The sequence below is a fragment of the Cetorhinus maximus genome, chromosome 19 (genome assembly GCF_964194155.1).
Source record: "Cetorhinus maximus chromosome 19, sCetMax3.hap1.1, whole genome shotgun sequence".
NCBI lineage: Eukaryota > Metazoa > Chordata > Chondrichthyes > Lamniformes > Cetorhinidae > Cetorhinus > Cetorhinus maximus.
Window position 1 is genome coordinate 83,701,474 of NC_135897.1, and position 17,053 is coordinate 83,718,526.

At 40.5% G+C, this 17,053-nt stretch overlaps 1 protein-coding gene across 1 annotated transcript in view; it reads left to right on the forward strand.

Moving 5' to 3' along the window:
- LOC144693979 (TSC22 domain family protein 2-like) overlaps nt 1–15,439 on the forward strand; it is an 81,085-nt gene extending 65,646 nt beyond the window's left edge. The window contains 2 exon segments of the mRNA XM_078564263.1: nt 10,247–10,298; nt 13,704–15,439. Of these exon segments, the coding sequence (XP_078420389.1) occupies nt 10,247–10,298; nt 13,704–13,979 (328 nt within the window). The 3' untranslated portion in view covers nt 13,980–15,439.
- The last annotated feature ends 1,614 nt before the right edge of the window (nt 15,440–17,053 follow it).

Here is a 17,053-nt window from a genome sequence, read left to right on the forward strand (position 1 = left end):
TCAACCTTTATGCCCCACACTCTGGAATTCACTCTCTCAACCCGTTAATTTCTCTGCCTTCCATTCCTTTAGGACTGTCCTTAGAAGTCACCTCTTTGACCCAGCTTTTCAGCCCAGCTCTGAACATTTTTTTTCTGAGTAGTCTGCTTTAACATAGTTTATTTTCCAATTAAACTCTTTCTTGCCACATAAAAGAACGCCCTATTTTTTCCACTAAAATTCACAGGTTTGATGACAATCCTATCATACTACAGAAAGCTACTTGAATTAATGGAAGATATTGAACTGCAAAAGTACAGCTGGGGAAATTCCACCTCGGTATCTGCCTTAGCACAGTTGTAGCACTCTCCCCTCAAAGTCAGAAGGTTGTGGGCTCGAGCCTCCTCCAGAGACATGAGTACATAATCTAGGCTACTGAGGAAGTGTCGGAGGTGCCACCTTTTATTTTGAAACATTAAACCAAGGTCTCATTTGGCTTCTCGGGGATAAACGATGCCGTGGCACTATTCAAAGACAGGGGTTGTTGCGTTTGTCCTGTCATTTATCCCCCCCTCCAATATCACTTGCAGATTACCTAGTCAATTTCTCATTGCTGTTTGTGGGAGCATGTTGTATCGGAAACTGGCTGCTGGTAAATTAGGACATCCTGAGGATGTAAGAGGCACTATATAAATGCGTAGTTCTATTTAATTTGAAGACTTTTGAATATCTATCAGTGATCTTTACAAATCACTCAACGGCCTGGATTTTGCGATTAGCAGCAGCGACGGTGCTCACCACTGACCTCAAAGAAAAACTGCCTGACAAGCTCCTGCGATTCCTGTGGTCTTGAATTTAAATTTTCTCAATGTTAATTTCATTCTGGTGCCATCTATAGGGGATTTCTGGAATCTAATAGCAATAATGTCATCAAACATGATAAGCAACCAGCCATGTTGAAAAATTCTCACAGACGAGAGGCCAGAAGTAAAAAGCATGTTTTGTCATTCGCCCTTTGTAATTTTACAGGAAGCAAAATAAAGATTGGGATATACACATGGTGTTAAGGTAGAAGATGAAATATAATATTTGAACTTTCTTAAAAATCAATTATTTTGAAAATATATGGAATTTTTATGATGGAATAGAAATATTTGACGTTCCACAATTATAAAATTAGCTTTTCAGTGCTAGAGAGGTCATTCAGCCATAATTATGTCTTGGAGACGTTGTTTAAAAACCCAGTTGCACCTCATTTGACAAGGCATGACCTTCGTGTAAAAAGTCGAAGTTCATTATCAAATCAGTGATTTCAAATTGATTTCCATCTGTGAGGACCATCAACAGCAACTTCTAGATTTCTGCCAGAAGTTACTGTCAGTTTCACAGAGTAATGATGGTGACTGCTGACCACTGCAAAATCCAGACCATTGTTGCCTCCTTCAGGTTGACTGCAACCGTACACATCTGTGAGCTGCTTTGGGAAGCTTGCCTATATTAATGACAATATAAATGCTGGATGTAGTTGTATTATTACTTTAAAGCAATATTCCATCTGTTTTGATCTATTCTTTTATTTTGAGTTTATCCCGTCTGTTTTAACTTTCACATTTTTATTTTCCTGTCTCCGCTGCTACAGCCTCAACGTTATGGTGTAGAACCATATTTATAGTTCCTGATTGGCTGAAAACTGTTTTTAAAGTCAAGACTTTTTATTCAATGCAGGGTGAGCATTATAATTTGCTTTGGTCTAGTCAGCATGTTTCAGGTCACCCTTAGCAATTGTAATAGAAAAAGAAAAACTTGCACTTTTATAGCGCCTTTCATGGCCACCAAATATCCAAGAGTGCTTTACAATCAGCAAATTACTTATGTCACTGTTGTGATGTAGGAAGCATGACAGCCAATTTGTGCATAGGAAGCTCCAACAAACAGCAATGTGATGGCCAGGTCATCTGTTTTTGTGATGTTGATCGTGAAATTAATATTGGGCGGGACACCAGGGATAAGTCCCCTGCTCTTCTTCAGAACACTGCAGTTGGATCTTTTGTATCTAACTGAGAAGGCAGACAGGGCTTCAATTTAATGCCTCATCCAAAAGACAGGACCTCTGAATTTGAGCACTCCCTCAGCACTGCACTGGAGTGTCAGCCTTGATCTTTGTGCTTCATTCTCTAGAGTGTCTTGAACCCACAAACAAATGACTCCGAGGTGAAGATGCCACCAGCTGAGCCACAGCTGATAAACGGCTGTCAGGCAATGCACAAGATAACTCCATGGGATTGGGGGAAGGGGTGAGAGTCAGAGTGCGAATGGACACCCCAAAATAAGTTATCCCATTGGTAGTAGCCCATATGGCCTAAATGGAACTACTGTACTTTAAAATATGAGTGGCCAATCTCTTTAGAAACCACTTTTTCATGTACTGGCTCAGATCTGAAGTTTTTCTTCCTGAGAGGTCTGTGCATGCATAGTTTTATTTTCCAGTTAAACTCTTCCTTACAACATAAGAGTCCCCTATTTTTTCCACTAAATTTCACAGGTTGTTGACAATCCTGTCATATCACAGAAAGCTACTTGCTGTAATGACAAGAGTTAATGAAAGATACTGAACTGCTAGAGTACAGCTGTGGAATTTCCACCTCGGTGGCAGCCTTGACACAATAGTAGCACTTTCCTCTCTGAGGCAGAAGGTTGTGGGCTCCAGCCCCCTCCAGAGACTTGAGTACCTAGCCTGACACACCCATGAAGGACTGAGGAATTGTTGGCAGTGCCATTTTTTACTTTGAGACATGGTCTCATCTGGCTTCTCAGGCATAAACAATGTCGCCGGACTATTCAAAGAAAGGAGCTCTTGTGTTGTCCTGTCAACATTTATCCGTCATCCACTACCACTTACAGGTTATCTGGTCATTTTTTCTCATTGCCGTTAGTGGGAGTTTGCTGTGTGCAAAACTGGCTTCTGGTACATTTCAGAAAATACTTCACCATCTGGGAGGCATTGGGGCATCTTGAGGCTGTAAGAGGTACTATATAAATCCAAGTGCTTTTTCTTTTTTAAAATTTAAATTTGACTTTAATTTCACGCACGCATCTATCTGTACAAATTACACATGGATGATTATGACCTAAAACTTGGTCAGCAGCACAATTTTACTTATTTTGCTAATTACATTATAATTAGTGGTGGGGTTATAGCGGGTGGGGGGGTGGTGGACAATAATTGTGAACATCCTACTGACAAACGAGTCCAACACAAGCAGTGATGTAAAGCTGCTGTGCTAAAAGGGGAGGGAAAGAGAACAATACTTTTCATAAAGGTTATTACAGGAAACTTCAACCATGTACAACCACTTGAGCAATAATTGTATAACAATTCGCGCCAGTTATGGTACTGGAGTCACCTGGAAGGGTTGCATGTTAAGTTTAAACATTAAACTTCAGAGGATGTAAAACCATTGATTTTTTTTTAAGAAGGAGTTGCTCTTAAAATAACCATAAATGCTTTTAACATTTTAAATGGTAACCAGTTGGGCCTGTTTTCTGTGAAGGTGACGGAAATTACTTTTGTGTGTAGATAAGTATCACTTTTTGCACGTCGTTCTAGGTGTTGTCAGCTGCGATGTGGTAGTTTAGTCTGCACAGTGGTTTATGTCTCCTTGTCATCAGTGCCAATGCAAATATAATGCCTGACTTTGCCTCTACTTGCCCCTTGCTGGTTATGACAGTGCCATTTTTGACTTTGTGATGCTTCCGGCTTCAACAACAGGATGTGTGTAGTATACATTAACAGACAGCATTTGCTGTTCTCTCACATTGTGTTGGAGTTTGAGTATCAGCATTACACATACCAATAAAAATGCCATACAGGAGTAATTCGCACAGAATAAGAAATTGGACTGTAAGGTAAGTTTTGTAAGTTTTTTAAATGGGGTGTCTGGTGTGACTTGTACATAAAGATCCCTCGAGCATCTATTACTCTAGGTAAACGTTTTGAGATTCCAGTTTACGATCGCTGGAGCGTTGCATTGAAAAAGTTAAGGATTAGCAAAGTAGTCCAATTTGGCGAGGTTTCAGTACTTGCTGCATTTTTGTTGTCATTTGAACTGGACCACAGAAGGAGGATTCAGGAGGAACTTTCTAAGAGCTGAGCACATAAAAGTTTTACTAGGCAAAGGAAAATTTGTAGAAAACGGTTAAGAAGATGTAATGTATTGTGCTAATTCTGTCTGATTTGGAGAGGAATTGAATGTGAACCAAAAAAATTAAAATTAATTTCCCAGTGATGTTTTAAAGTGGTTTGTTGTATTTGTGTCCAGTATTGAGTGACGAGTTCCATTTGTTGCTACCATTAAACTTAGAAGGAAAAGGTTAATTACATTTTACATTTACTTCACTATCAATCCGACCTTGTGAGCTGGTTTCAATACGACAAGCCAGTGTAGAAAAAAAGTAGCATGTTGTATATACTTGCGTACAAGGTTGGAAAATGCAATTTCTTGTGTAGGGCAAAGAAGTGCGGGGCAGTTGGTTTAGATGCAGGTCAAAGACTTGCTTGGCTTTTCCTACCTGGCTGGTTCACCTCCTAGCAAAGCAGTTTTGTCAAAGATGGCCAGGTCCAGCAGGAGCATCATACAAGCGATTGTTTAAATAACAACTTGTCCTTCCAACTCCAGACGAGGTTCCCATTGCTGACTCAAACCAGAGACAGCTGAGTAAGATGAGCTAGGGAAAGCAGATTTAAAATTAGCAAGGGGAGCAAAGACTGCAGTAGAGGAGAGTTGTCATTCACATGGTAAATGCTGAAGGTAGCAGTGACACAAAGGAACGTGATGGTTGAAATGAGAAAGAACTGAGTGAAATGTATTTGTGGACATAAGCCAGTTTGAGGAGTGAATACTGAGTTTATAATGCTGACCTTCGTTTCACATGAGAGTTGTCCTTCAACTTGCATCAGGCTTGTGGTAGCTGGTTAGATCTAAAATGATTTCGGTATCTTTTGTTTTGAAATATTTCAGTTTTTCCTTTCCCAGGCTGTAACTACAAGAGCAGGTCAGAGATTGGGTATCCTGCACTGAGTAACTCACCTCCTGACTCCCCAAAGCCTGTCCACTGTCTACAAGGCACAAGTCACGACTGTGTTGGAATACTCTTCACTTGCCTGGATGGGCACAGCTCCAACAACACTCAAGAAGCTCAACGCCATCCAGGACAAAGCAGCCTGCTTGATTGGCACCCCATCTGCTACCTTAAACATTCATTCCCCCCATAACCAACACAGTGGCAGCAGTGTGTACCATCGATAAGATGCACTACAGCAACTCACAAGTTCCCTTCAACAGCACCTTTCAAACCCACAACCTCTACCACCTAGAAGGACAAGGGCAGCAGATGCATGCGAGCACCACCACCTACAAGTTCCCCTACAAGCCATACAGCATCCTGACTTGGAACTATTATCACTGTTTCTTCATTGTCGCTGTGTCAAAATCCTGGAACGTTTCTTCCTAACAGCACTGGGTGTATCTACACCACATAGACTGCAGCGGTTCAAGAAGGCAGCACACCGCCACCTTTTCAAGGGCAATTAGGGATGGGCAGCAAATGCTCAACTAGCCAGTGATACCCACATCCCACGAAAGAACAAAAAGCTGTTTATGATCAAGTTTTATGCAAACAGTTTTCACTAGTGTTATCACTGGGTGTCAATGGCACAGATTAATGGGAACTGTGCACATACAGGTGCTCCTTGATCAATTCCATTCTTTCTTATTCAAACACAGTCAATGCTCCTCCTTTACTGGGTTAAACTTATGTTTGAATTTAAAATAATGAAAATCACTACCAACATTTTCAACGTTTAATCAGTTCAGTGTATTGAACTGAGTTTCTGGTGAACTCTGGAGTAGTTTGCCCAGAGGAACCAGACAAATTCAGTACGTTGCAACTGCTGTTTGACAGATGCGTTTTATTTTTAGTGTAAAGGGTGAATAGAAAACGCTTTGCAGTTCTGATTTCACTTTCAGTGCAAAGTGAAATGAGTTTTGCAGCTGTTAGCCTAGGTGAATTAGCTGCAAATTAGTTTAAAGATTAGAATTTATAGGTTCTAAAAATATACAACTTTCAGCATCCTAATGTGCATATAATGTTTGAATTTAAAGTAATGCAAATCATTACCAACATTTTCAACGTTACTGCCATAGTTTTGGTATCCTATAATATATGCAATTGCTTGTTTTCTACTTCCCTGTTCTGCTTTGTGCCATTCCTCATTCCTCGATCAAGGAACTGACCCGCTTCCTGCTGGAGATATGTTATTACTTTGGTCCTCACTGCCTTTGTGGTTCAAGTGGATGCTGAAAGATCCCATGGCATTATCTAAGGAAGCTCGGTGCCCCAGCCAGCATTTCCCCCTCAACCAGTAAGATGTGGTCGTAAAATCATAGAATGACAAGGGCGCAGAACAAGGCCATTCTGTCCATCGTGGCGCAGAACAAGGCCATTCTGTCCATCGTGCCTATGTCAACTTTTTGAAAGTACTATCCAGATGGTCCCACTCTCCAATTCTGTCCCTATATCCCGCAGATTTTCCTCTGCAACTATTTATTTGATCCCTTTTGAAAGTTGTTGTTGAATCTATTCGCTGTGTAACTTTTTTCTACCCATGTCACCTCTAGTTCTTTGCAAATCAGCTGATCAGTTGTAAATGCTGCACAGAATGCTCGGTGCATTTGCCTGCATGACGCTCAATAACTATATGAAGCACTTTTGAGATGATTGTGTGATGGTCTCTGTATAAAATGCAGGTATTTATCATAGGATATCTGGTACACTATGACTAATAATCTTAAATGTTCCTTTTGAAAATATTCTAGCGTTTAAAGACATGTTTGACCATTCCTTAGCAACTGCGCTTTTCTTTATACCTGTCCTCATTGATTCTAGGTTTTGAATGATGTGGGGAAAGGTGGAGAATTGTTTTTATATTTATTCTTTCACGGGATGTGGGTGTCGCTGGCTGGGCCAGCTTTTATTGCCCTTCCCCAATTGTACTGGAAGGTGGTGATAAGCCATTAAATAAAGCTAACAGTGCAAATATTATCCAGCCACACTGGTAACATGTTGTATTGAGGCAAACTGTGCATTCAAGAGTTTAAGTTCTTATATGTTTCAGCTTATAATTGGAATAGTCTACTGTAATATGAACACCTCTGGGGCATTTAATAAGTTTTTAATGCCTTCCAAAGTTCCCTTCTCTAAGGTATATGGTGCATCATGATCTAGCAATGTAAGGAAACCAGTGATGATTGTATTGATGCCACAATAAGCTTCCTCTTGAGTAGACTTAAAATGTATTAAGGATGACCCAATACATTAGATTTAGACTGGGGAATTTCTGATTGTACTGCTTAACTAGAATGCTCATGTACAAGATTCATGAATACCATATGCAGGCTGTACTGAAATGTGTGAATTACATGAAATACATGTTGCTATGTATTGTGCTTCTGTATTTCTTGGACTCAGTCAGGGGGGAGTGGGGTGAAGAAATTAGCACTGGAGTGATGCCTTTAAACATGTTTAGTGGGATGCTCGTGCAAATGCACAGCTGGTGACAACTCAGTAAGCTTTTAAAACCAAAAAACGAAAGTGTTCCCAGCCATCAGCTTCCTCAGTATGGTGAGTAAGCTCGTGAATGTCGTGGGTTACGAGAGCACTGTGTCAGGAGCCAGTGGTGCTAAGACCCAAACAAAACGATTATTTTTCTCTTCAGTTCAAACTTGTTGGATACTTTGTCCAGTTTTTTTTTAATGCAAATGAATATCAGGATATTCTTTTGAGATTTAATTCAGTCTTTCTGTTGTGACATTCTGCTCTAGCTTTACTCTGTGTAATATGGGTTGCTCCCATTAAATCACTGGCAACTGTCTTTTCTGTGCACTTCTCAATAACCTAAGTATGGAAAGATGTGCCTAGCCTAGTCCAGAAACCATTGGATTCTGATGAATTCAAAACAAATCAGCAAAAGTTTGTGTTACCAAATACAATAGGTGTATTGTTTCTTAAATGCTGTACCACAGAAAAAAATGTCTGTTGTGCCTTTTTAAATATAGACTATGCAGGTTTTGGACAGTATTGCACATCAATATCAACTCAACATTGTGTTGAAATTTGTATCTGGAATGTAAGGTTGCAAGAAATAGGAGCCAGGAGTAGGCCATTCGGCCCCTTGAGCACACTCAGTCAATCAGTAAGGTCATAGCTGATCTGATTGTGACCTTAACACCACTTTCCTGCCTCTTCCCCATAACCCTTGACTCCCTTGTATATTGAAAGTCTGTCTAACTCTGCCTTGAATACATTCAATCATCCAGCTGCCACTGCCCTGTTGAAGAGAATTCCAAAGGCTAACAACCCTGTATGAGAAGAAATTCCTCATCTTCCACCGTTATTTTTGAACTGTGGCCCTCAATTTGAACTTCTCCCACAAGAGGAAATGTCCTCTCAGCGTCTATCCTGTCAAGCCCCCTCAGAATCTTTTATATTTCAATAGATCATCACTCGCTCTTCTAACTCCAAATGAATATAGGCCCAACTTGCTCAGCCTTTCCTCATAGGACAACCCATTCATCCCAGGAATCAGCCTAGTAAACCTTCTCTGAATGCTTGCAATGCAAGCATATCCCTCAAGTAAGGAGATTGGTGGTACAGAATTTGAGTATTGCTGAAAATGAGACATTTTTTTGTTGAAGCTTTTTTCCTTGCACTCATCAGGACAATTTGCAAGCATACCAATGTAAGGGAGAACAGCACATTTATACTGTATGAGAAAAAAAGTGTACAGTCTACCTCAGATCGTTCTGCCTATGACGCAAATGAGTAATGTGGTATATGAATTTCAGTGCCAGTGTCATGCTAGGTATGTAGGCTGTATGTCCCAAAGACTGGCAGATCATATCAAACAGCAAGCCCTTTCTGCTGTTCGTAACAGGCAAGGTGCAGACCATACCCAACCAGCTCATGCTTGCAAAACTCAAAACAGTGTCCAACATTTGATGTGATTTTGCAATTGGACAACATTTGCTAAATAATCCTCAGTGTGATAAGAATTATGCTGACAACCAATTTCAGATTGTCAGTAGGGCTCACAATGTGGCGCATTTGCATGTACTGGAAGCTACATATATTAATACACAGGGCCCTGTTCTTTGCAGACAGAAAGAACATGTACACACACTCTGCCTGTTTCAGCTAAACAAAATAAGTGACAGCCATTCGCTGGTTCATTCCTCAGGGCATCAATTGGTGCATTCTTTATGGCAACACCTCTACCAATCAGAGCCCACTTGCCAACCAATCAGCAGTCTTTTCTCATGCAGTATAAATTTGTTGTTTTCCCTTACGTTGGTATTCTTGCAAATTGTCCTGATGAGTGCAAGACGAAAAGCTTCGACAAAAAGGTCTCCTTTTTTTCAGCAATGCTTAAGGAGACCAAAACTGTACTCAATATTCTAGGTGCAGTCTCACCAATGCTTTTTACAGTTGTAGCCAGACTTCCCTCCTTTTATGCTCCATCCCCCAAAAAGAAAACAAAAACAAAAAAGAAAGTCAATTCTTAGGAATTGAATAACTAGATTACATTTATATGGGGGAGTTTGATTAAAGCTGGAGCTGTCATTTTGGGGGAAACTGGCATTAAAACTCACTTTTCCTTATCCCGTTGTGCTTATTTTACTCCACATGCTGTTTCCCTTGGTGGAGAATTCTAGAACCAGGGGACATAGATTCAAGATAAGCTTGCGGAAGGTGTAGGGGGACATGAGGAAGAACTTTTTTACGCAGAGGGTAGTGGGTGTCTGGAATTCACTGCCCAAGTTGGTGGTAGAGGCAGAAACTCTAAACTCTTTTTTAAAAAAAAGTGCCTGGATCTGCACCTTAAGTGCTGTAAGCTGCAGGAAGGTGGGATTAGAAAGGGCACCTGGGTGTCCTCAGGCTGGCATGGACAAGATGGGCCGAATGGCTTCCTTCTGTGCTGTAACTTTTCTATGGTTCTATGCTGGTTGCATCACTTTTAGTTGAATGATCAGCCTTGTGCTTTACATCCCAGCATGCGCTGCCACTGAGGTCTGAGGAGATGTAAAGTGATATGTTTTACCAGCACCTAGTTTTTATACATTACATCCAGTAAAGATTTTGGAGTCTTCATTCAGAAACTTCTGAAAATGCTGTACTTGGTAATTCATGGTGCTCCTTATTTCTGTTACAGTGCTTCAGGAGCCAGTGTGGTAGCAATCGACAACAAAATAGAACAGGCAATGGTAAGTCAAATGATCCCTTTAATATTCAATTTGTTTCCTCCAAGTTAATGATGCAAAGTTTCCCGCAGTTATTCTCTATTATTTATTTGCAAATATGCAAATTTGACTTGCATGCTCAATCTGTTACACATCTAAGGAAAGGTTAACTTGTCAAAAGGTGGAACAAGTCAAGTTGCCATATCAATTGGTAATCCAAGGCTGTTTTGTTGTGAGTTGTGATGTGTAAGATTTGATGGAGGGCATTTGAGAATATTTAGCTGAACTGCAGTAAAAGTGATAGCTTGGATGAGCCAAACTAAAATTCTAAATTTTAGAGCTTTAGTCTTTTTTCCTGTTGAAAACTGGGTTCAGGGATGCTTTGCATTGAGGGATGGCATTGTGTATATAACGGTGTGCGTGTTGTAGATATGATGTACTTGCAGAAAAATAACAATGGGGATATTTTTTCCTTCTGATTCAGCACCTGAAAAAAAAATCTGGGAATTTATTGTTGGAAATCAGTAAACAATTTGTTGATTGCCAAAATGCATGTTGTCATGAATCCTCCCCTGTCTATCGTCAGCTCTCTGCTCCACATAGTAATTTTTTTTAAAAAAAGAAACCTTTCCAAATCTTGGGCCTGCCCTGAAATAGACTCCAGTTTAGTTCTCCACCCTGGTATCAGATATGAACAAGGAGCAGTAGGCCATTTGGCCCCTCGAGCCTGCTCCGCCATTTACTAAGGCTGATCTGATAGTAACCTCAAATCTACATCCCCGATAACCTATCACCCCCTTGTTTACCAAGAATCTATCCACCTCTGCCTTAAAAAAAAATTCAAAGACTCTGCTTCCACCACCTTTTCAGGAAGAGACCCTCTGAGAGAAAATTTCACCTCATCCAAGTGCCTTTTTTTCCCCTCTTCTTTCCCCACCTTGTAGCCAGTCATTTGTTACACTCTTATTGCCAACCCAACTAAAATCAACAGTCAATTTGCCAGGGATATAGAACCTGGGTCTCCCTCGTCTATACAATATTAGCAACATCCTAAACTCAACCAGTTTGACTATCTAAATCTAGTAAAAATAATCATTACTTGTGTAGTCAAGTACATATCTCAATAGGGCTGCATTTTGTTGACCACGTGGATGAATTGATTACGAGCTCTTGTGGTGAATGATTTTAACTCCTGATTTTTAATTGGGTAGTTGCCCACTGAAAGGTGTTTTATTCTTTCCTGGAGTTCTACTATATCCTGCTCTTCAAACATAAGCAGCTCCATTGTAGATTAGCTCAAGCACTTAACTAACTTTTGAATTATTTCTCAAAATATTTTATGACTAAAGCAAGACTGGATAGGAAAATGTGCTTCATCTATGAGCTTCCTTCCATCATAAGGTCAGAAGTGGGGATGTTCACTGATGATTGCGCAATGTTCAGTACCAATCGCAACTCCTCAAATACTGAAGCAATCAATGTCCAAATGCAGCAAGACCTGGACAATATCCAGGCTTGGCTGACAAGTGGCAAGTAATATTTGCACCACACAAGTGCCAAGAAAAGACCATCTCCAGCAAGGGAGAACCCTAACCATCGCCCCTTTACATTCAAAGGCATTACCATTGCTGAATCTCCCATTATCAATATCCTGGGGCTTACCATTGACCAGAAACTGAACAGGACTAGCCATATAAATAGTGTGGCTACAAGAGCAGGTCAGAGGCTAGGAATCCTGTGACGAGTAACTCGCCTCCTGACTCCCCAAAGCCTGTCCACCATCTACAAGGCACAATCAGGTGTGATGGAATACTCCCCACTTGCCTGGATGCGTGAAGCTGCAGCAACACTCAAGAAGTTTGACACCATCCAGGACAAAGCAGCCCGTTTGATTGGCACCCCATCCACAAACATTCACTCCCTCCACCACCAATGCACAGTAGCAGCAGTGTATACCATCTGCAAAATGCACTGCAGAAACTCACCAAGCCTCCTTAGACAGCACCTCCCAAACCAAGAACACTACCATATAGAAGAACAAGGGCAGCAGATAGATGGGAACACCACCACCTGGAATTTCCCCTCCAAGCCACTCACCATCCTGATTTGTAAATATATCGCCGTTCCTTCACTGTGGCTGGGTCAAAATCCTGGAACTCCCTCCCTAACAGCACTGTGGGTGTACCTACACCACATGGACTGCAGCAGTTCAAGAAGGCAGCTCACCACCACCTTCTCGAGCAATTAGGGATGGGTAACAAATACTGACCTAGCCAGCGAAGCCCACATCCCATGAATTAATAATAAAGAAAAAATTGCAAGCTTTGCAATTTGAACATCTTTGTAAATGCTTCCAGGTGCAGACATTGCAGTTCCTTCAACTTTTGGTCTGCTGCCTTTATGTACAGATATGGGGCAGTTCTTTATTCAGAGAGCAAGAACAGTCCATCTTTTCTGTTAAACGTAGGTACAGATAGATGGAATTCTTTGCCCTGTGGAGCAATTGAAGCAGAGACTATTGCACCTTTTTTAAGGGAAAAGGGGATGCATATTTGATGCAGGGGAAGATACAGGTCCACAGGATTGCTCGAAGAGAACGGCAAGGCACGATGGATTGAATGGCCCCCGTGTGCTGTAAACGTGTATTGCACTTTGTTTGCCGTAGCGTTTTATAGGTACAGGTGGCCTACACTGAAGTGCCAGTTTTCGGAACTGTAACAGTTCAATTCCCTGTTTCCCCCACCAGTGCCCTCCCATGTTTACATTTCCAACTATCAACTTTTTTATTATATACTCTCTAAATCTGGTAAAATAGCTTTGAAGTGCAGCCATCGCCTATGGAATCATGCATTTGGCTGCAGTTTTTAAATTCGAAGTGCCTTGGAATAAATATCTCGTTTATTACTATATGCAAATTTTTGGAATTAAGCTGCACATTTGAAAGATGTTTTGTAATAGGAAATTGTCCCTGCATAAGTCACTCATTTGCCTGACATTGAGGCACCTGAATAGAGCAACCTCCCAGCTATGCTGATCTGACGTCAATCACTAGCAGCCTGCACTTCTGGCTCTCGCGGTTTAAAAGGTTACAAACTACAAAGAATTACCTTGTGGACTGGCAGCCGGTTTGAAATCATGTCCCTGTTTTCTACACTGGAGCTGCTCCTTTAACTCAGGTTACCAGAGGTGTCTAGCAACCATTAGCAAGAAAATTGGCTTTTCTATTTAAAAAAATATATATATATTTTGAGCCCATTTCTTTGTTCTATACAAGGTACATTGAACAAGAAGCATCCCAGGCTTCACATCACTTCCTCTTGTTAACAGACTAAGAAAATAGAACAGTTCTGTCATGTTGAAGGATTGCAGACCAGTGTGAAATCTGTTTGAAAGTGCAAGTCATTGATTGTTTTGTTTTTTTAAATGCAGGATTTAGTGAAAAGTCATCTAATGTATGCAGTAAGAGAAGAAGTGGAAGTCTTGAAGGAGCAGATCAAAGAGCTGATTGAAAAGAACTGTATACTAGAACGAGAGAATTCACTATTGAAGTCACTAGCGAACAATGACCAACTGTCTCAGCTCCAGACCCAGGTGACCAATCCCAGTAGCACTTCACAAACACAGCAGCCGACAGCAGTCGCACAACCTCAACACAGCGCACAACAGACACAGCCTCCACTGCAGCCTAATGTCCCTTCTGCATGAAAATTGCTCGCCTGCATAGGAAAAGAAATCTTCAAAAAAATAAAATAAAATCTGTGTGCCACTGGTGTTCTTACCACTCTACATTGAACAGCAGATAGCCGTGCTTAAATGTGTTTTTTGCTCTTTGGCCTTCTCAGTATTAGACAATCATCCGCAAGAGCTTTCTACGTGCGATGTCGCAGTCGGCATCCGCAAGTATGTGACTGCACGAAGAAAAGTGGTTGAAGGATTTGTATCTCGTAGGAGGAAAGCTGATTTTCATCAGATTTATGGACAAGTGGGTATCTACATCTTTATGGCTTATCAAGGTTTTATATATATATATATATATAAATATATATATATATTTACACATAAACATACACACATATATGGAAAATAGGAATCTCTGGGTCGTTGCGCCTGTCTAACATTAAGACCTAGTTAGCAGCTCTGTCTGAAAAGAGCCACCATTCTAGTAACTTTTTGCATACATGAATTTTCATTTACTGTTTGTTTTTATTTATTACAGGGCTGCTATTTTCATATGTAAATGAACAATGTCATAGAATCTTTTTTTTTGTAAGTTTGAAATTAAAGATTATAAGATTACTGGTAAAAGCAAGTGATAGTTGGGATTGCATATATTAGTTTAAAAAAAAAATACAGGCAATAATAAAATTCAAAAAAAAAAAAAAAATCCTGGCTTAAAGAGTTCTAACACTAATGGCAGTTTTACCATGGGGATTTTCTTCTGCAATAGTCAAATCCTGGTTTGAATGTAAATTTTGTATAGAGTGTAAGTATTATAAGAACATAGCAGACATGTACAAGTAGGCACTGGACATTGTGACCTAACACCTTGAAAGGATATTTGGGCTTTATTGATGAAGAAAAAGAAACTGTCCTCATTTCTGTTACTGATTTCTTTTATCTGGAAAAAAAAAAGAGTTGCCATGATTTTTCTTTACGTTTTCTTTTTTTACTTTTTCCTTCAGAAGTGTGTTTGAGGAGGGGGGGAGGGGTGGGGGGTGGGAGGGGTGGGTGGGTGGCATAATAAAAAGCTGTGAAATTGTTCAACCTACTTTGTAACCAAAGAAGCTAAGCTGTGTATCTGAATTCATTTATTTTTTATGGCTGTTCTGTAGGCATTATTTTAGTTTACCTTTTTCAAGCTTTAACGAGCAGTTTTTTTTTTCCTTTACACTCTTCGCATGTTCTGCATGACCCCTTTATCAAACCAGTTTCTTACCTCATGTTTTTACTGAGCACTCTTACTGTAACAAGTTTAGTCTGTGAACAATGTCCAATTAAAACTATTAAAAACAGCTGTTGGATTCAAGCTAGTGTTAAGTGCTAGTCAGAAAAAAATGGAGTGAGCCATCTTTTGTTCATTTAAATGGTGTTTTGAATTTCATATGCATAAAGTTTTGTTACATTGCAGATTTTATTGTATTTAATAAATGCAACGTGCCGATTCAGATGTGCCGTTTGTCCCGAGTGCTTGAATTAAAGCATGCAATATACTGCCATAGCAGTTTAAAATAAACCACCTCCCTCACTGTGTCTAACTTTTGTAGCAGGGGCTGAAACTGATGGCGATAGGAATAGACTTTCAGCTAGTGAAACAGCAGTGCCTGATTCATGGCCTCAAGATCACAGGAGATTCTCATAGACTGGCTTTGGTTTGCAAGGGAGCAGGAAAAGTACAAGAGTCATGATGGTGCTTGACTATGTCTTTGGTGGAACACCATGGGAAAAAGACAAACACACCTGAACAGCATCTCTTACCAGACCATCACAGACAGGCGGGATGAATTATTTATGATTATTCTTGGTGGGACTGGGGAGAAACAAGAAGCTTGCAGTACCAACTTAAATTAACCATTACATCCCATCTAAATCTAATATTGTTTAATTTAATCCAGATGCTGTTTAGTTCAATCATCTTGTGTTGTATAACTCTTTTGTACACAAAGGCTTGCTATCGATATCTGTGACGTCTGGAGCACAAGACCCTAGCAGCTGATCGATTTGCTGCAATCACATGCTTGCTGGTCAGCAATTCAGACATTTTGTTTGTTTTCCCTTATTTGCTTCTGTTTTTCTCGACAGCTTTTAAAGATTTTTTAACAACAAGTAAACAGCTTTTATTTAAATAACGCCTTTAATGTAATAAAACTTTGCAAGGCGCTTCACAGGAGCATTATAAAACAAAGTATGACATCAAACCATTTAAAAAGACAGATATCGGGCCAGATGACCAAAAGCTTAATCTAAGAGGTAAGTTTTAAGGAGTGTCTTAAAGGACAAATGCAAGGGAGAGGCCGAGAAATTCAAGGGAGGGAATTCCAGAGCCTAGGACTGAGGCAACTGAAGGTGCGGCCATCAATGGTGGAGCGATTAAAATCGGGGATACACAAGGGGCGGGGGTGCACTGGAGAGGAATTAGGGAGGAATTTGAAAACCAGGATGAGAATTTTAAAATCAATATGTTGCTTGACTGGGAGCCAATGTAGGTCAGCGAGCACAGGGGTGATGGGGGAAAGAGGACACGCAGGCCGTAGAGTTTTGGATGACCTCTAGTTTACGGAGGGTAGAGTGTGGGAGACCAGGAGTGCATTGGAATAGTCAAGTTTCAAGGTAATCGTGGCATGAATGACGGTTTGCCGAACTGAGACAGAGACGAAGTTGTGCAATGTTACAGAGATAGAAATAGGCAGGTGTAGCGATGGCACGAATGAGGTTGGAAGTTCATCATAGGGTCAGATGTGACATCAAGGCTGCGAACAGGTTGGATATGCTCAAGAGCTTTGGAGAAGAGAGTGAGTTTGGAGGTGGGGTTACGGGTTGGTGATTTTTTTTCAGGAGAATGGTAATGACGGCAGATTTAAAGGAGAAAGGGTCAACACCTGACGAGAGAATTGTTTACATGGGAATCAGGAAGAGGAATTTGGATGATCAGTTTGGTGGGAATAGGATTGAGGGATCAAGAGGTGGATCTTGTGTATGATGAGTTCAGAGAGGGCATGAAGGGAAGATAGGAGAGAAACTAGAGAAAGATGCAAGTTCAGGGCTCAGGCATGGGGGACCAT